This window comes from Callorhinus ursinus, unplaced genomic scaffold (genome assembly GCF_003265705.2).
Source record: "Callorhinus ursinus isolate GAN/ISIS: 27379988/994484 unplaced genomic scaffold, GSC_fseal_2.0 scaffold6, whole genome shotgun sequence".
NCBI lineage: Eukaryota > Metazoa > Chordata > Mammalia > Carnivora > Otariidae > Callorhinus > Callorhinus ursinus.
Window position 1 is genome coordinate 40098373 of NW_027397068.1, and position 21077 is coordinate 40119449.

The 21077-nt window shown below is 35.1% G+C and overlaps 2 protein-coding genes across 7 annotated transcripts in view; one reads left to right on the plus strand and one right to left on the minus strand.

Moving 5' to 3' along the window:
* The window catches only part of HSF2 (heat shock transcription factor 2), a 45135-nt gene extending 28737 nt beyond the window's left edge, over positions 1-16398 (plus strand). Inside the window, exons 11-14 of one of the 6 annotated variants that reach the window (XR_012378552.1) lie at positions 395-448; positions 3424-3508; positions 6418-6535; positions 16381-16398. Coding sequence is in view for 4 of the 6 variants with exons in the window: in XM_025865020.2 (XP_025720805.1) it covers positions 395-448; positions 3424-3508; positions 3945-4237 (432 nt within the window). In the remaining 2 variants the exon portion in view is untranslated. The other 5 variants (XR_012378553.1, XM_025865036.2, XM_025865020.2 and 2 more) reach the window with 5 other exon arrangements.
* The window catches only part of SERINC1 (serine incorporator 1), a 42236-nt gene continuing 30989 nt past the window's right edge, over positions 9831-21077 (minus strand). Inside the window, exons 4-10 of the mRNA XM_025865047.2 lie at positions 17830-17909; positions 17456-17593; positions 15549-15718; positions 15348-15438; positions 13573-13717; positions 13230-13460; positions 9831-11405 (exon numbers count right to left, since the gene is read on the minus strand). Of these exons, the coding sequence (XP_025720832.1) occupies positions 11270-11405; positions 13230-13460; positions 13573-13717; positions 15348-15438; positions 15549-15718; positions 17456-17593; positions 17830-17909 (991 nt within the window). The 3' untranslated portion in view covers positions 9831-11269. The remainder of the gene's footprint in view (positions 11406-13229; positions 13461-13572; positions 13718-15347; positions 15439-15548; positions 15719-17455; positions 17594-17829; positions 17910-21077) is intronic.

Sequence of the window (21077 nt, forward strand, 5' to 3'; positions counted from 1 at the left end):
AATTTCTCGCACAATCAGCACTGAAGACTTACTGTCAGGGCAAGGAACTCGGTCCTGGGTGCCACTTAAAGCCAAAGGCATTTAGAGAGAAAATAATAAGGAAATGAAGGAGAGGAGAAGTTGGGTAAACCACTCTTTGTCTTAAGTGATTTGCCCCACTGTTTTATAGAGAAATTCTTACAACAGCTGATGCATGGGCTAGCTTGCCCCGCTTTTGTATGTTTTTCTTTCTGCTTTCCTGCTTTTCTCTTTCAAACTGTTTGACTGTATGAAAACTTCCTAGTGCAGGAGCTACATCTCTTCACCCAACATGGCTGTATAAAAATTTTGAACACACAGTTAATTCTTTTTTAATATTTTTTAAACTTATCATCTTTCTTGTTTGGTCTTTCAGCTTTTCACTAGTTCTGTGCAGATGAATCCCACAGATTACATCAATAATACAAAAGTAAGTTTTAATTCATGTTGCTCAGGACCCATAGCTGTAAGAATCTGAAAAAAAATCCTAGTAAGTAGAGAGCAGTATCACTCCCAGTTACAAAAAGCATTTTGTATTCTTACCTTATATGTGTGATCAAGGTAGTAAAACTCTAGATGAAAAAATAGCTTTTGATTATGGGGTGAGTTATTGCCCAGTTCTGCAGGCACGTGTTTGATTAACTATCAGTACAAAATGAGCCCTCAAAGTGCTGGGAGATCAGCTGACTTAAACTTGGCATGTTCAGGTGTATCACTGAAATAAATTATTAAAATATTATTTCTTCATGTTTTATGTGCTTCAGTTTACATTCTTATTCCTTCTATAAACAGCTCAGCATTTTTTATTGAAAATTCACTGGTACCCATATTCTTAAATAAGTTCCTTCATTTTATTAGCATACAGTAGAAGCTCAGGGATTTGAACTAATTTGTACTAATTGTAGGTAAGGCAAGTTGAAACGATGAAGTATGATTTTGGACATTTTTTTTTTTTTAAAATAATGGTTTTGTTATTTTCCTAATTCCAGTTGGGATTAGCAAATGTTGACAGGAAATTAGAACTGGTTTTTAATGAGTAATAAGGACAGTTTGACATTGTTAAGAGCAAGTGATTAGAATCATTCTGTTACTTTGTATATAGCTTATACAATAGGTGTTTTTATAATAGGTGTATACTCTGTTTATCTTGCATTTATACCAGACTTCAATCCCATTTTTTTATTGAATACAAAGTTGTAAATCAAGTCCTCTGAAATTTGTACAAATTCTAGATTAGTGAACTTAAAATTTTATTTTGGTTTTTGTTCTTTGTCGTCTAAAAATGAACACTTAGATGTATGTGATTAGAGTGAGGGGGTAGAATTTTTCTAATGTCACATGTGAGGATAGCCTGACCAGATTTTCTACATATTCAAAGTTATAGCCTGGGTAACTTAGAGTTGAAAGAATTTGTGAGTTTTTGAATTAAAAAGTTGATTATACATTGAATATTTGGATTTTTTTTTTAAGTAAATAGCACCTGAAATTTTTTTTTTTTAAGATTTTATTTATTTATTTGACAGAGAGAGTCACAGTGAGAGAGGGAACACAAGCAGGGGGATTGGGAGAGGGAGAAGCAGGTCTCCTGCAGAGCAGGGAGCCCGATGCGGGGCTCGATCCCAGGACCCTGGGATCATGACCTGAGCCGAAGGCAGACGCTTAATGACTGAGCTACCCAGGCGCCCCGAATATTTGGATAATTTTTATCAGGGGTTAGCATACCTTTTATAAAAAGACCAGTTGGTAAACACTTTTGAGTTTTGCAGGCCATATGTTCTCTGTCACAGCTACTTAATACTATAATTGTAGTGCAACGGCAGCCGTAGACAGTACGTAAAAGAACGAGTGTGGCTGTGCTTCAGTAAAACTTTATTTACAAAAACAGGCAGCATGCTGAATTCGGCATGTGGACCACAGTTTGCCTGGATTTATATTGTAAGTTTCTATGGATCACCTCAACACACAGGGTTTCAGTAAATACAGTATTATTAAATGTTAGGTCTTAAGGTGAATGAACCCATATCATGCATTCATTTAGTGAATGTGCTACACTGTTTGTTTATTGCTACACATTGAATCATTCTTTATTCTTGGATTATCCTCTTTATTCCAAAACCAATTGCTTAATTACAGTTCTCAGGAATAGTTAAACAGCAAATTGCATATTGTTCTGTAGTGCTATAGAAAGAAAATGACTTTTCATTATAGTTCTGAAATCTAGATTGTTTTCAAATAATTGGCACATCAGCTGTTATTCCCTTGCTCATGACAAGTATTGTATTAACCTAGATTACAACACTTTTTTTCTAACAAATCAGGATACTTGTACTCTTCAGTAGAGCCATCTAAGTGGTCACTACTAATGAATAAGAATTTGTACAGGAGATGAATCCCCTTTGTCATCCTCGTTCTCATATGTTTTAGAACAACAGTGGCACCCTTGAAAACTACCTATTTTAAAAAGTAAAAAATAATGATGGTATTATTGCATTAATGTTTATTGCGATTGCTAAATCAGAAATGTTTTTATGTACATTTTTGGAAAGGTTTAGTTTATTATACCTTGGGGCCATTATTGCTGAATCTGGAAACTTGCACTGCTTCATTTTATGATGACTATCAGGGGAATCATATGAATTAGTATGTTTTTTACACCGTATATACTTAACGAGCATGCAGGTGTCTGGGACTTACAGCTATTTAGGGAAAATTTTGAACCTCAGCACCTCAGTTTGAACATCGTTGAAAAGAGCACTGAAGAACTAAACAGCACTAAAGGTTTAATCCCCTTTATAATCAGATGTGAGGAGAGAAGACTGGTTGAAAGAAGCAATTTAAATGACAGAAAAGAACTTGCAGGAGTCTCAAAAAGGAAATGAAGAAACTTCACCTCAACTTTGAGGCTTCCAAATACAGAAATAATACTTTTAGGGATATCACCATGTCATCCTGAGCTACTCTAAATATGTTCACTTATGCTAAGTATTCTGTTTGTGAGTTAAGAGAGATGAGTAATACATACTTTTAATCAAAACTGTTTGAGTTTAATTGATTAAAGAATTATCTCTTAGTTTGAAACCAGCCATCTCTGATTCATTCCCATCTTTTACCTGTGACAAATTCTGTCTGTTCTTTTTGAAATGCCCCTTCTTTTCGTATTTAACTGTCATTCCTAGTTTAGGTTCTTTGTTTCAGCCACTGATGATAGCAGTAGTTTTCTTAACCGGTCTCACCTATTCAAATCTCTTTCTCTCTCTAATTCATCTTTCCTGGTGCTCCCCTTTCCCCTTTATTTCAGATAATATACCAATATTCACATACTGTACCAGTTTTTTTTATTTTTGCTGTTTTAGGGATATATAAAATGTGAAACAAGTATTTTTTATATTATTTTTTTTCTTTTAGTCTGAGAATAAAGGATTAGAAACTACCAAGAACAATGTAGTTCAGCCAGTTTCAGAAGAGGGAAGAAAATCTAAACCCAAAACAGGTAGGTATAAATGTAGTATTAGTTTTTACAGATTTTTAAAATTAAGAGTACTACATAGAAACTAATGTGAGCCAAGGAAAGTCTTTGCCATATTTAACAATTGACCACAGAATGTACTGTTCTCAGTTCTATGCATAATGTATCAAGGTTTCAGCTTATAGAAAAAATTAAATTGGTGAGGTACTAGTTCTTTAAGTCTTTTTTTTTTTTTAATTTAACTTTAGGAGAACTGAAAGAACTCTCTTAATTATTGAATAAAAGACTTAACTCTTCTGACTAGTACATTTTAAAATTTGCTGACACAAAGTATATTTCTTGTTTGGGTGTATAAGGGTAGTGATTGCATATATGCACAGCTGTTTCCATTTTTTCCACCTTCAGCTTGAACTCTGTATAAGCTGGTGATAAAAGAGCATTTTTCTAATCTTTATTATAGATAAGCAGCTTATCCAGTACACTGCCTTTCCACTTCTTGCATTCCTCGATGGGAACCCTGCTTCTACTGTTGAACAGGGGAGTACAGCATCATCAGAAGTTATGTCCTCTGTAGATAAACCCATAGAAGTTGATGAGCTTCTGGATAGCAGCCTAGATCCAGAGCCAACCCAGAGTAAGCTTGTTCGCCTGGAGCCATTGACTGAAGCCGAAGCTAGTGAAGCCACACTGTTTTATTTATGTGAACTTGCTCCTGCACCTCTGGATAGTGATATGCCCCTTTTAGATAGCTAAATCCCCAGGAAGTGGACTCTACATGTATATATTCATCAAAATGATGAACTATTTATTTTAAAGTATCATTTGGTACTTTTTTTTGTAAATTGCTTTGTTTTGTTTAATCAGATACTGTGGAATCAAAAGCACCTTTTGCTTTTCTCACTTACACACTCTTGCAAAGCTTTCAGATGTTACTCAGCTACGTAGGTACACAAAATTTAATGCACATTGTTGGCATTATCTTTAAGTTGGATTCAAATGGCCATTTTTCTCCACTTGTAGTAACTTGGATTTCTTTTTTACATATATGCCCATTAACCCCAGTTAAACTTTTGTTTGTTTTACTTGTTTGATGCTGTCTGTTTGCATTGAGTGTAAGTCACTAGAACTAATGGTAGAACTCTTAAACCTTTGTCTGTTCCAGTTACTTTTATCAAATATTTTTCACTTGGCTTATTTTTAAAACTGGGAACATAAAGTGCCTGTATCTTGTAAAACTTCATTTGTCTCTTGTTCAGAGAAGTTCATTCATGTTCAAAGGAAAGGCAAAGTATACCTGAGTGCTTGCTGTCAGATAGGGCTCCAGCTCCATACACATAAAAAGAAGGGGGATGGGATGGCGTCAACCCCATCCATCTCATTGGACTAGTTTTAAGTAAAAGTTTTCTGATTTGTTTGTGTTTTTTTTTTTGAACCATACTATTTAGTAAAATAAATATAATGAATGTTGCGTACTAGTGTCTGTTATGTGTCTTCTTTAGAGGTGACACCCACATGTAAAAATTTTTCCTTTTTATAGGAAGTAGATAGACTTTAATTGTAAACTGTCTGTTGTCCATTATTGAGTCACACCAAGATCTTTGTGCCTCATCTCGAGATAGACTGTGTATTACAAGAAGGAAGGAACATAAGGTCTCTAAACTTAATGTGTTTTAAGTTCTTCTGTGTTAAAAATTATACTGGCTTGCTTTCTATATTTCTAATAAAGAATTAAGAGAAGTATGCCTCTCATTGTCCCAAATGAGATAAGAACATTATCACTGGATGCCACCCAAAGACCTGTAATTTTTGCCCCTAGAGAAGATGAAACAGTAACACTTTCTCCCTTTGGAATAGTTGTTCAGTAGGCTTATAGAGGCTTAATGCAAGGCAGGCACCTCTTTTATCAAGTTGAATGCTACCTTCAGGCAGAAGGCTGGAAGCAGAGCAGTTTATATCTGAATATTTTATAGGGCCATTTAATGAGTAATTACAAATTTGGCCTTCCTCTTGGCAATATTCTCTCTCTCTATATCCTGGAGTTTCTCTTACTATGATGTAAATATTCAAAGTAAAGCCTAGCAGAGAGAGAGGAAACCCTTCCTTCGCAGATCTTAAAACATTTGGCTCTGACAGTGGCATCTTGGTGAACTAATTCAAGTCCCCAGAAGTTAGTTTCTACATAAGCTATAGAGGTCACTTTCCTAGAGGTTGTTAAAGTGAGAACAAGAATTTAGAGCCTGAGAGAGAGAACTTTAGAGACTTTTCTTATTCCCTTCTCTTCTTCAGTGTGGAATATGATTAAGTTTCTTCTCCTGGGGGACATTTTGGAACTTTAGAAGTCTTCTGAAAATCTTGAAAAACTTAATACCTTCTAGTACTTTTTTAAGTTGAAATTAAAATTTTTCATCTTTAGCTGGAAGGAATTTAGGGTATTGTTAATAAATACTACCACATAAAAATAAAATTGTTACTGTTTAAACGTAGTTATATGCTTTTTAAAATGTATCTAAAGGAATCTAAATACCATATTGATTTGATACCCACCATCATCCATTCCACTTCTCCCAAGAACTTTATCCTACATTTGTTACATGTGAAAGTTATACATCGAAGATACTGTCACACTTCTCTGCAACTAAATTTGAAATTGTTTCCTATAACCTTAAGATTCTAAGCATTAAAGAAGTTTGTGTCCAATTACACACAGTTCATCAAGACAGTATAATTATCCAAACCATTTTCTCTATCATGCAGTTAGATTACTACTACTTCGTAAACAGGGTAGCTGTGTAACTGAGTTCTGATAAATAGCAATAATCGCACCTCGGATAAACCTCTGATAGATAAATCGGAAGTGATGTACAGAACTTCCAGGTCTGGTCTGTGAAAACCTCCCCTCTGCAATCCTCCTTGCTCTTTTACCCCTCCACTAGCCTGATGCAGAGTATATGGCTTCTGAGTATACATTCAAGAAGGAAGAAATTTGGCTTCCTGAATCACTGCTTAGAAGAGAGCCACCCATCAATCTTGGACACCCATTGTAGACTTCAGGTGAGTGGAGAACAAACTATGTTCTGCCTTTGGATTATTATTATTTTTTTTTTTGGTTGATCTTAATGTTCGCTAATACTCAAATTTTAGCAAACATTAAACAGTAAAATTTTATCAGAAATAACATTTTTAGTGAACAGGTCTTGATGGGGTGGGGAAGAGTACTTCTCCAATTTTTTTGTATCTGAAGGTGAAGATTATCACTGTAAGAGCATCAGTTTCATTCCTTTTTGTTTTCCTAAGTATTCAACTCTTAAAAACTTTATAATACCAAAAAGTCTATGATGGAAGGAATTTTGTTATAGCACCATCACTCAGTCCTTTGAACTTCAGAATTATATACTAGAACTATTTTATTTTTTAATGACTTACCAGCTGGTGACTTAATTAGATCATCTTTTGATTCATTGAAAGTGAAAAAATAGAAACTACCTGAATTGCAACAGGATTTTTTTCTCCCTAGTGTCATTCTTTCTCACCGGTATTTAAAATTTTGTCTTTATTTGGTGTTCGAGATTTTATCGGAAGTGCCTTGGTAAGATTCAGAATGTGTAAGAGGTACATCTTCGTTAAAGGTGGAAAGTAATTGTTGAGAGGGATGATGCCTTGATGTCCTTAAGGCATCTTTTCAGGCAGATCCAAGTTCAGGAAGGAGTAATAAGGCAATTGAAGATCTGGAAACTGATTTCTCTAAAAACTCTTGTTTACCAGAGGAAGTCTCTGTACTGTCTGGAAAACAAGTACCACAGTATAAAGACCATTGATTTTGAGAGTGCTCCCCCATCTTCATCCCCTTTATAACTTTCTTTCACTTGGGGGGGGGCGGTTATAAGTATTGCCACACATATGACAGAGCTGTATGTTCCTTTAGGGTGTGTCACCTTGTTTTTCATAGGGATGGTATGTATGCTCAAGTGATAAAAGGCTTAAATGTGAAAACAGTCTGCAGACTGGGAAGATGACAAAATGATACTCATTGTGATGAACATACATAGAATGTTACGTTTAAGAATTAGAGCCTAGGGCGCCTGGGTGGCTCAGTCGATTAAGCGACTGCCTTCAGCTCAGGTCATGATTCTGGAGTTCCAGGAGTGAGTCCCGTGTCGACTCCCTGCAGGGAGTCTGCTTCTCCCTCTGACCCTCCCCCATCTCATGCTTTCTCTCAAATAAATAAATATCTTTAAAATAAAAAAAATTAGAGCCTAAATATTCATTTCAAGCACATATGAAATATTTTTTGAGAATTGGTTATATATTAGGCCATAAAACAAATGAACAAATTTCATGGAATTGGTATCAAACTACTATACAAATAAACCAGACCTTTACAGTTTTGAGGAGTACTGGCATGGTATTTTGTAGAGTGACCTTCATTTGGGTTTCCTGTTTTTCCCATGATTAGACAGGAATTACTGGGTTTGGGGTAAGAGAGACCACAGGGGTGAAGTGCCATTTTCACCATTTATTAAAGTATCCTACTGGTTTTTTCTCTGGAGAACCCTAATAAGGAACAAAAATTTCTCTTTATCATCTTACATCTTAGAACACAGAAAATCATCTGCCCAGTAAATGGGGATGCTTTCAGAGTGTTACAGAGCTGTACTAAAAAGTGTGTTGAGCTGGCCAAGTAGTGACAAAAACAATATAAAGGAACTACAACACAAGAAAAAACATGTTAGATCTTGATAAATTGAAGCTCATCAGAATTAAGCACTTTTGCTCTGCAAAAGACCCTGTCTGTTCAGATGGAAAGACAGACTAGGAGAAAATATTTGCAAACCATTTATATGATAAAAGGTGTGTATTTAGAATATAAGAACTCAAAACTCAACAAATTACAATAAAAAACCATCCAGTTACGAAACTGCCAAAAGGCATGAATAGACATTGGACCTATAGATGGCAAAAAAGCAAATGAAGAGATATCCAACATCATTAGCCATTTAGGAAAGGTAAATCAAAACCACAATGAGGGGGGTCTGCCTTTGGCTCAGGTCATGATCCCGGAGTCCTGGGATCAAGCCCTGCGTCGGGCTCCTTCCTCAGAGGGGAGCCCTCTCTCTCTGCCTGCTGCTGTGCCTACTTATGTTGTCAAATAGATAAAATCTTTAAAAAAAAAAAAAAACCACAATGAGGGGCACCTGGTGGCTCAGTTGTTAAGCGTCTGCCTTTGGCTCAGGTCATGATCCCAGGGTCCTGGGACTGAGCCCCTCATCGGGCTCCCTGCTCAGTGAGAAGCCTGCTTCTCCCTCTCCCACTCCCCTGCTTGTATTCCTGCTCTATCTCTGTCAAATAAATAAAATCTTAAAAAAAATAAAACCAGAATGAGGTAACACAATATTCCTATCAGAATTGCTAAAATTAGTGACCCCAAATGCTGGCAGGGATGCAAAGAAACTGGTTCATACATCGATAGTGTGAACACTCTGGAAGATGGCAGTTTCTTGCAGAACTAATCATTTAACCCACCCACAAGGATTCTTCTTCTAATCCCTGGTTCCAAAGAACCACTGATTCTTTATTTTCATCATTGAAAGTGTATTATAATAAATGAAGTGATACTCTATGTGACCTTTTGGGATTGGCTTTTTAATACAGTTGCATACTTCCTTGGAGATCCAGTCAACTTGTTTTGTGTACCAAAAGTTCATTCCTTTTATTGTTTAGTAGTCCATGGTATAGATGTACCACTGTGTGTTTAAACATTGACGAGTTGGAAGGACTTTGGGATGTTTCCAGTTGGGCTATTGCGAATAAAGCAATGGATGATGTTCTTGTATAGATTGTGTGAACATTAAGATTTTTCTGAGAAAATGCCCATAGCCATTGTCTTGCCTGTAATATTGGAGAAATCATACCATTTTAAATTATTGAATAAAGTACACTAACCCTTGGTAACTCATATGGAATAGAGTACTTCATTACTATTTTTTGTTGTGTTAAGGGACTTTTTTATGTCATCTTGTGTCAGAAAGCATCCATTTGCAACTTAGGAAAAATGCCTACAGGAGACATATAGAATATTTATCAAATGAATTAAAAATATTCTCCAAACTAAACTGGCCCGTCTACTAAAGGTTCTTTAGGAGAACATCACTTTAATTACCTGGGATCCAATTTCAGGGGTTACTTACAGAGGACCAAAAGGGTAGAACTGCCACCTTTAAAACAATTCAGGTGTTCACACAAACGGACAGTTAACCCTGTTTCAGGTTCTTTTATACACAGAAAAAAGTAGGTCTGAGTATTACAGCCACCTAAATTTGAGTTGCTAAAGAAATAATACACCACACACTTTCTCTGAATTCATTTATTTAGAGATAGAACACAGCCATTCAAAATGATGGAACACAGTATCAACACACAGAATAAAGTTGGGGAATTAAGTTGAATTGTTATCTCTCATTTACATTAATAAATACCTTAAAAGAAGCAAATGTAGATTTTTAAGATTAAGACTAATAACATGTACAAGTAAGCTTCTAAGTTAACTGTCATACTGCTTGATTTTCAGGTTGAACGATTGTAATTATAATAAACTATATATTTCAATCAGATGGCAGCAAATACAAAAGCATTTTAAACATCTTCTGAACTGTATAGTGTACTATAAGCAGTTTATATCTATAGCATTCCATCATTCTCCTGGCCTCAGTTTATGGGTAGAAGGCAAGCTGGACACCAGCAAATCACATAACAAATTATCCACCACAAACGAGGTGTATAATCTATTATGCATGTATTTTGAATAGCAGTTATTTTTGAATGCCAAAAGAATGCCAGCTGTTTTGGGGGAAACTTGGGATTTCCCAGGTTGGTCACTGATTAGCTACAGTTTTCTTCATTTTTAAAATGAAGGATTGGACTAGATTTTACCTAAGTATCTCCTGAGGCTTAGTATATTACAGTTTTGTCCTGTCAAAAGTTTACTACCTTTGATTTTCAAAATGAACTTTCATAGTGCCCCTTCTAACCCACAATTATCTTTTTCAAAAGCTTTGTCTAAATCCTTCAGAGTTCCTAACATCTCCATTGAACCTATACTTTTGCAAGTGTTTATAACGACTAAAACAAAGTTGGTATGTTGGTATGAAAGGCCATCCCTACCCAGGGAAGATTACAACCTAATTGGGTATTCAAATTAGTAACCCACTGCCACCAATCTTTCTAGGAAGCCTCTGTCTCTTAATCTCCATACTAATTTACACTGTTGTCCATCAAACACTCCCTACCTGTATAAATTCCTTATCTTCACATCAAGGGAAAAACCTGAAAAGATTTTTCAGACAACTTGTTTATACAATTTTACAACAGCCACGTTCTTTGCAGTCTCTTGTAGGGCAAGGCATCAAATATTTCAAAAGGCAGCCATACATTTCCTTTTATACCTTCTAAAACAGCTTAGGGACTAGCACAATTTAAAAATCAAATTGTCAGTTTTGTTTTTACTCTTAATTTCACAGGCACAGAGCTAAAGATAAACCTAACAATGTCCACTTTTCCTAACTCACCACCAGACTCCTAAATCTCTCCCTTTGTAATTCATTCTAACACACTTATCAATGTGCATGGCAAGAATACAATGAATAAAATGGCAAGCGATAAAATCTAATTCATGCCAGAACACTGGAGAAGTTACATGGGAAGCACACACATACACAACTTTACAAAAGTTGGGAATACTGTTAATCTCAAGCAATGATCAAAGTGGGACTTTCATGCCAGAAGTCCCGTTCAATCAAAATCACGATTTGTAAGAACAAGTGGTGCCACTAGTGTCCAAACATACAACACAATGCCAATCCAACTAGAAGAAATTTTCACCCATACTGCTGTCCACTGACTTTTCATCTCACGAGAAGGCTCGTACCTAAAATTTAAGAAAAAAATGAAAGGGAAAGGCTTGGATTATCAGCTATCATGCTACTTATTTTGCTTTACTTCAAAGGTGTTCTTTGTATACGGTTTGTGATAACAGATAAACAATTGCTGAGCTAATCTGTTGCCCTGCTTGCCATACTACTTCAAGAGCTAATGTGAAGGTAAAAATCAAGAATTTCCTTTAAAAGGACATTGGCCTCTGAGGTAGCCCTTTTACTAATACTCAGAGGCTCTTTATGTACAGTCCTCACTTTCTGAAAGTCTGTTAGGCCACTCTGCTTTTACAAAATAGCTATATGAGTAAGGTAAATGGCTTTTTTCTTAAAAGCAAAATTTCTCTGGGTTTCTTTCAGTTAACAAAAACAGGTACTAATATAAGTCTTTCATAAAAATGAAATAGCATAATACAAACTATAACAAAGTAGGCGGGGGGAACCTGTATTTTTGGCTTAGTAGTCAGAGACAGCAGAGAAATGGAGTGTGATGCCTGGATAAGTAAGATGCTGTTAAAAAAGACTTATCAATCCTAGGGACACCTGGGTTGCTCAGTTGGTTAAGCGTCTGCCTTCGGCTCAGGTCATGATCCCAGAGTCCTGGGGTCGAGTTCTGCATCGGGCTCCTTCCTCAGTGGGGAGCCTGCTTCTCCCTCCAGGGGAAAAGGGACTGAAAAGACTTCTCAATCCTATCTTGTATAGAAAGTATAATCTGTTCAAAGTGTGTATATATGGAAACCACTCTCCCACCTTCAGCCTTTTCAGATTTAAGAGATTCAGAATACATCCCAAATTTACCTGCTTTTTGTGCAAATGAAACATACAAAAAATATTTTCATCTAAAGTTTTGGGTTTTTTTTTTATGTTTTATTTTTAAGTAATCTTTATACCCACCATGGGGCTCAAACTCACAACCCTGAGATCAAGAGTCACATGCTCCTCTGAGCCAGCCAGGTGCCCCGATCTGAAGTCTTAACGTTTAATATTATCTGACAGCCAAAGCTGTGAATTACTGAACACTACATGGATTCTTATCACTTAATATGCTGCAGTGTAGGAATTTTTAAAAATACTTATTTTTCAATAGTAAATGCCAGTAAAGTCTGCTCTTAAAATGAAGATTCTTTTTTCTACATCTTTTTCTGATATTCAAAGTCCTCTTATAAGTTGTGAAGGGTATTCTGCTTATAAATTATTAAAAACAGAACTTTCCAAACCATATGGTTCAACTTGAATCTTAAATTAAATCTCTCAGTAACCTAACCATTTCGACAAAATTAGAAATTTCTTGAAAACAAAATAACTACCTTCCTATTACTAGAAAAAGATTTATAAATTGTAAAGTGATAAAAAAAGCATAAATTACAGCTACAGAGAGTTCTAAGGATCCAATTTTTTAGAGTAGCCATATTCTTTATATTAATCTACATTAATGTATGTCTTAATTCTGAAAACTTAAGTGCTTTTAACAGTAGTTTGAACAAAATAGAGAAAAAGATTTATCTTATACCATGTCAAGGATTGGTTAGAGTGTCAAAAAAATAAAGCATTGTGTTGAATCAACTATTAACATGGAATTTCTGTAAAAAATGTGTTAATTTCATGAAGCTTCTGATTTTAATCTCTTCAAGATTTGGAAGTATTTCAATATTAATGCCAAAGCAAGGAAGGAAAGTCTGCATTTCTCATACTGATCTCATTATTCATTTAGATGTAAATTTTGAAATACACTGGAGGATAAAAAGTACTTCATACCATATGCTTTGCAATGCAATCATGAAAAACATCAAAATTTCCACACGCACATGAAATATAATTACCTGTACCAGTTGGTAAGGGTCATCATGATATAGAGTGAAGCCAAGAAAAGCATGAAGTGAAAGAAGGAATAACTGTAAGTAACACCATCCCTTTCATTATCTACAGCTCGGTGAGCATCATCTCCATCCTCCAGTGATCCATCACTTCTGGCTCCACCATCTTCTATTAATGTTGATTCATCACTTGTTAGAGTCAATTTATTAACCTGACTGTTGTTCGAAGTACGGATGCTGCATAAAAGACAGTTAAGGAAGAAAGAAGGAAAAAGGGTATTTTAAAAAAATGATTTTTAAATGAATGGCTAGATTTCTTGTTAAAAAAAAAACCCACAATTTTTCTTACCTTGAATAAAACACACACAATAAAAAGAGGATCAGTCCTATAATTCCTTGAGCATGCCACCACTGGACAGATTGCCCCTCCTTTGGAACAGTGCTTGTTGTATTGTACCCAATTATGCTTAGTAGACTTGGGTTGCAGTTTGTTTCTGTAATGTAAATTAAGGTCAAATTAAAATGTCAGAACTCGTATAAAAAATAATTTATTTTGGGGGGCCTAGTTTTTTTTTTTTTTTTTTTAAATCTTTATTCCCTTGCATATTCAAAAAATTTTCCTGGAAAAAGGTACAAATATAAGAAAAAATACTTTGAAATAACTTGTATTTATTGATGAGACCTTTTAAATATTATACTGCTAATTTTATAGAAGTGGCCAGAAAAATCAAGTAATTTCATTTTAAACCTCGAGAACTGAGATATTAAGCTTTCTATTGATCAAAAAACAGGTGAAATTTAGATGAGGTCTCCTAAGTGTAATAAAACTCTAGTACACTTAGGAATAAAATTCAGGTGTTCTAAACGAAAATCTCAGTGGCTTTTCCTAATATACGTTGTAAGAGAACCGTGACTTTATGAAATTTATAAACTTGCCAAAGTATGTTGCTATGTAAGCAAGGTAGCTTACACATAAAATTACCAGTTACTAGAATTTTAACAAATGCTTTGTGGAATGTCCAAATAACTCATAATGACCTAATCTGTATTGTTTCTTAACTTTCGTAAGAAAAAGTAAGGTTTGTATTCACTGGAGTATCCAAATGTTTTTCTCTCCCACAAAGCCAGATATATCAACTACCATCTTATTAATGAAACGATCCTTAATTAGGGGAAAAAATAAACAAGAAAAAAAATGATTCTTATCTTAGAGCAATTCAGGTAAGAGTAAGCTCTAAAGCAAATTAATAAAATTTTTTTTCTAACCACTTAGCACCTGAACAAAAATAATCTTTCTTTAATACTAAAAACAGCCTTCCTCCAACTATTGATAAAGTACCTACTGAGTTTATAAACTTGAAATATAAAGTTTATAAACTTGAAATCAGATTCAGATAATAATTTTCTTTTTAAGTAAAAGGGAACATTTTCTAAATCAGTAACTAATTTCTCGCTAATTTGTTTCACCCCACTGGCTTCTAATCTCATGGAATACAATGTAACTGGCCTATAGATTCATCATAGAGCCCAATTACATTCATTTGCAAGGTACTCACAGACAAAAATAATATCTTAATTAGTAAAAAAAACTATACTGCTTAACAATGAATCAAGGTGCATATTAACAGCTTTCTTTATATACTATCATAAATATGACTGTACAAATTAGGTATATTTGTTATAATTTTCACATTAATTTCTTATAATTTATTAGTGAAAGAAACAAAGTGAAAAAATACATAGCAGTACATCAAACACGAAAATGGTATTATTTCCATACTGTTTATTCCTCTAGAGGCTTATTTTTCTTTTTTAAAGATTTACTTATTTTAGAAAGAAAGAAAGCAAGAGCAAGAGAGCGTTGGGTGGGGGGTGGGGGGGAGGATCCGAGGGAGAGAAAGGATCTTAAGCAGACTCTCTGCTGAGTGACCCAGGGATGATCTCAGGATCCATGAGATCAATGACCTGAGCCATAATCGAGTCAGATGCTTAACCCACTAAACCACCCAGGCACCCCTAGAGGCTTATTTTTTAAATAGCTTAATTTCTCAAAATGACCTTCTTTGAAAAAAAAAAAAAAACTTGTAGAATTCATTAAAAAGAACCTAAGCAAACAAAACATACCCGGTTCATTGGTCATAGCAGACCATGTCAAATACATTGTGTAGACTGTGATTACTGAAGACTGTAACAAACCAGATCTTGGTTGTGATTCCTACAAAGAAAAATTAAGCAAGACACATAAATATTCTGACATCATTCAAGATTTAGGGAAAACTTAGAAAAATGGAAGTTTCATAAAAACTAATGATATAAAGATCATACTTGGATTTTTGGCAGTATAGACATTACAGAAGCACCAAGGCAGAGGAGCATGTTGACGCTGATGAATGCTTTATTTTCTGAACAACTGGCTGGATGAGTATAATAAACAAAGAACAGGACGATAGCAACTAAAGACAGCAGATAATTCAGAGCTGTAGCTGATAACAGTGCTGTGAAAGAAATATAATTGGACAATTAGAATTTATCACGAATATCAGGAATTAGGCATAGGGCTCATTTTAAAAACAATCATTTTATTCAAAATGTATTTGAAGCAACTACCATTGTCAGCATTATGCAGGCTATAAAAGCAAAGAAGAATATTTCTGAACTTTATCACAGTGACTTTATAGTCTTCACACATAGCTCACTATAGTATTTTCAAGGACAATAAGGTGACGTATTAAATATTTTATTAATAGTAATAGCTCCATTACAAACACATTCACATACATTAGCCATAATTTTCAAAATACAGAAAAATAAAAGGAAAATTACTTAATGCTAAGCCCACAAAACAATGCTTTTCTCTATTAACTAATTATCTTTATTTTTTATTTAGAAATATATTTTTTAAGTAGTCTCCATGCCTAGTGTGGAGCCCAACACAGGACTTGAACTCACAACGAGATCAAGACCGGAGATGAGATCAAGAGTCCCAACGCATAGCTGAATAAGCCACCCAGGCACCCCTTAACTAATTATCTTTTAAAAATATTTTATTATGTAACAGTAAATCATTATTATTTAATAAGACAACCCAAGTTTCTTCTATGTAAATTAAAACACATACAATGTTTTGTTTTTGTGTTAATATGTGCTCCATATACAGGTGTTTATGCAGATGTGCCTGACGGGATCCACCCAACATATATTTATTAAATGCCTACAAAGTTCTAAGCACTGCTGATACAGCAGGGAACAAAACAGAAACTCTTGCATTAGATTTGCATTAAAGAATGAGGTGTTCTATAAAAGTGAATTTCCCAAATGACTAAAGCTTATTTCTTTGAATACTAAACTCTATTTTAACCACCGAGATTCAAATGCCACAAACTAGTTCTGAGAGAAATACCAGGCTAACAGATACAATGGATATAGCTTTCAATCTGATTTAAAATATTTAGCTGAAACTCAGATCATCTCACATAAAAATTTAGATTTATGGCTTCTTTTGAAATAAATCAAGAAAAAATTTAAGCAACACTGAGCCCACATTTCCATAAGGCAACTACTATATGAAACTGAGCAGCAGCTATGCACACCTTAAATAGGGTCTTCATCACAGTTCTGTTTGCACAAGGATTGACTATGCACTTAACCCAAGTCTCTTCCCTCCTTTTCATCATCTGGGGCAAGCCAATGAATTCTGATCCCTGTTCTGCTGTAAAACCACTGGACTCAAGCTCATCATTACAAACAAAACAGTCACACTACTACAAGAATTCCCTTATGTGTTACTGACACAAAAAGGCATCTTTCTACTTACATAAAATGAAATGTTCTAGAGCTGCTTTTCGTATTTTTTCTGCATGCTGATGTTTATGAATGATGCCACTGTTTATTTCTAGCAGTCCTAGTCCCTTTAATATTTTTAACCTGCTCTAGAATAGGAAATTAGGCTGTAAAAAGTACATACTGTCAGCAGTAGCCTTTGCAACATCTATTTTAGCCATTCAAGGTATTTTGGATTATTTCCTGGCTCTTGGGTATGTTCTGATTCCCTAAAAGCTATCTCAACAAGTTGTTGACACAATGTGATTAAGATGCCACTCACAAACTTTTGAAGTAAACACTGCTTCACAAAAACTTACATCATAAAAATCTTGATTTCCCTAGAATCTACATATATGCTCTCACCTTCAGAGTTCATCTACCTTGAAGATGCTCTGTAAGACAAAGCTTACCTGCATACCAACATCTTGAGTTCCCTTCTTCCATTTTTTCAACCCATGATTCATTCCATGAATGGGCAAAATCAATAAGTAAGACTAGCTGTATGAGGATGAAGCAAAAGGCACCTGCCATGCCTACATAAAACCACACTGAAAGAAAAAAAAAACATATACAAATGAGTGGCTGGTTCACTTTTTATTATTTCATCTTCATACAATACACGAAAGGGAAAATAATATTTTACACAAATGCCTTGATTTTGCCAACTGGGGTAAAAAAAACAAAAACAAAAAAACAAAGCAAGTAGTGTTACAGTCCCAGGTAACACTTATGTCAGTTTCTTTATAAAACATCAACATCACACAATTAAGAAAAGATTTATTACCAGTTGTAAAAGTTCCTTCTGGAATGAAGAAAGCCCCAATAATAATAGCAATCGCTGCAGCAAATTTAAAGAACCAAAATCTAAAAGAAATAGAAATACAATTTACTAATAAATATTCACTCAACAAAGTTTCATATATGAAATCATTTAAGAGCATCTGAAGAAACAGTTTATGTGACTGTTTAGGACAGTTTTAGGAAAGACAGATTTATAACTAATTCACTAGGAGAAAATGAGAATATCAGTTCTCTATTCACAGGTTGATTTTAAATAATGAATGGGTATAGTGCTAAGTGAAATAAGAGAAACACAAATAACCATATTTCACTCATATGTGGAATTTAAGGAAGAAAACAAATGAACAAAGAAAAAAAGACAAACAAAAAACCCCAGACTTTAAATACAGAGAACCAACTAGTGGATGCCAGGGGGGAGGTGGGTGAAATAGATAAAGGGTATTAATAGTACACTTATCTTGATGAATGCTGAGAAATATAAAGAATTGTTGTATCATTATATTGTACACCTGAAACTAATGTTAACACACTGTATGATAATTTTACATGAATAAGAAGAAATTAAAAATAAGAATGGGATAATATGTGAAAATATAAGGTACACTGTACAAATGAATAGTTTTACAAACACATGATAAATACTCCATCCAAAACTCTGATGATAAAAAACCCAGCTTTCAGGACATCAGCATCTTGATGGCGAAAGTCCCTATTTTTTGGTTCCCCTGTTTTTAACAACTAATTAGGCTTCCATCCATTAACAGAAGTGCCTCTGTGGAAGATGTGAGATCCAGAAACATTTGCCAAGAGACCCAGGAAAAGTCTTCAGCACCTGTGTGCTTGGTAATAGGCAGACAGACTTTGGCATGGGCTGCAGAACCAATAAACTTCCCTAACCCCTCCCAGCTTTTGCCAGTTGGGGAAAACCTAGAGTGCCGATGGGGGCAAATATCCATGAATGAGAGACACTTTATAAAAGTCTAGCCCTCCTGAGGTAAGATTCCAGAATGGCGTGTGTGTGTGTCGGGGGGTGGGGTGGGGAGATGAGTTTCAGTGCAGCAGAGAGGAGAAGAGGAACTCTGTCAGCACCGCCCCTACACCATGGCAATACAGTATGGACACAATCTGGCAGCAACCATCTCCCCTCTTTCAGCAATGGATAAATCCTCCAGACAGAAAATCAACTAGGAAATGCTGGAATTGAACCATATGTTAGGCCAAATGGACCTAACACATTTACAGAACATTCCATCTAACAGCAACAGAATATACATTCTTCTTAAGTGCACTCTCCAGTATGAACATATCATACGATAGGACCCAAAAAAGTCTTTTCAAATTTAAGACTGAAATCATACCAAGTATTTTTTCCAACTACAACAGAGTGAAACTAGAATCAACAAAAGGAAATCTGGAAAATTTCCAAGCATGTGCCAACTAAACAACCCACTCCTGCAAAACCAAGAGATCAAAGAAATCAAAAGAGAAATTATCTCTAAACAAATTAAAATACAAGCACAACGTAATAAATAAAATATACAGGACGCTGCAAAAGCAGTTCTTAGAGGAAGTATATAGTGATAAATGCATATATTAAGAAAACAGAAAGATCTCTAATAACCTTAACTGTATACCTCAAAGACCAGAAAAAAGAGGGCCAAAGTTAGCAGAAGCAGGGAAGTAACAAATATCAGAGCAGAAAGAAACATGATTCAGAACAGAAAAAACATAGATCAACGAAACTAAGAGCTGGTATTTCAAAACGATAAAATTGACAAACCTTTGGCTAGACTAAGAAAAAAAAAGAATACTCAAAATCAGAAACAAAAGAGAAGACATTACAACTGATACTATGAAAATATATACATTCATTAGAAACTGCTTGAAGGATTATGTGTCAACAAATTGGATAACCGGAAGATAAGGATAAATTCTTAAAAACATACAACCTATCAAGACTAAATCAAGAAAAAACAGAAAATCCAATTAAAAGATGGGCAGAGGAACTTTCCAAAGCAGACATATGAATGGCCAACAGGTATATGAAAAAGTGCTCAATATCGGGGCGCCTGGGTGGTTCAGTCGTTAAGCGTCTGCCTTCGGCTCAGGTCATGATCCCAGGGGCTCCCAATCGAGCCCCGCATCGGGCTCCCTCCTTGGTGGGAAGCCTGTTTCTCTGACTCTCCCACTCCCCCTGCTTGTGTTCCAGCTCTCCCTCTTTCTGTCAAATAAATAAATAAAACCTTTAAAAAAAAAAAAAAAAAGAAAAGTGCTCAATATCACTAATCATCTGGGAAATGTAAATCAAAGCCATTATGGGGTATCATCTCACACCTGTTAAAATGAAATGGCTATCATTAAGAAGACAAGAAGTAAAAAGGGTTGACAAGAATGTGTGAAAAGGAAACCCTTGTGCACTGTTGGTGGGAATGGAAACTAGTTCAGCCACTATGAAAAACAGTATAAAGGTTCCTCAAAAAATTAAAAATAGAAACTATCATATGATCTAGCAGTTCCACTTCTAGTTTTATATCCAAAGGAAATGGAAACAGGATACCAGAAAGATGCCTGCTCTCCCATGTTTACTGCAGCATTATTCACAATACGCAAGATATGAAAACAACCTAAGTGTGTGTCAATGAATGAAGAAACTGTGGTATAGATACACAATGGAATGTTATACAGCCATGAGAAAGAAGCAAACCCTGCCACGTGCAAGGACATATATCAACTGCAAAGGCATTGCGCTGAGATAAGCCGAAGAAAAACAAATACCGTATGGTATCACTCATATGTGGAATCTAAAAAAGCCAAGCTTGTAAAAATTGAGAATAAAATGGTTACCAGAGTATGGGATACGTGGGGGGAGCAGAACTTGGAGATGTCATTAAGAGGAACAAACTTGCAACCAGTAAGTAAGTCCTGGAGATCTAATGCACAGCGGAGTGATTATAAGCAGCAAAACAGTTACCACAGACTTCAAAGTTGCTAACTATTCTCATCACAAAAAAGAAATAATAACTATGTGACATGACTGAGGTGTTGGCTAACCCTACAATGGCAATCACAGTGCAATATACAAATGTATGAAATTAACACTTTGTATATGCTAAATCTACAATGTTTTGTTAATTTTATCTCAATTAAAAAGAAAACACATGAAGATGGTTCCAAGAGTGCTACATGCATGCTACTTTGACTAGTGTTATCACAGGGAATAGTTATCACAGC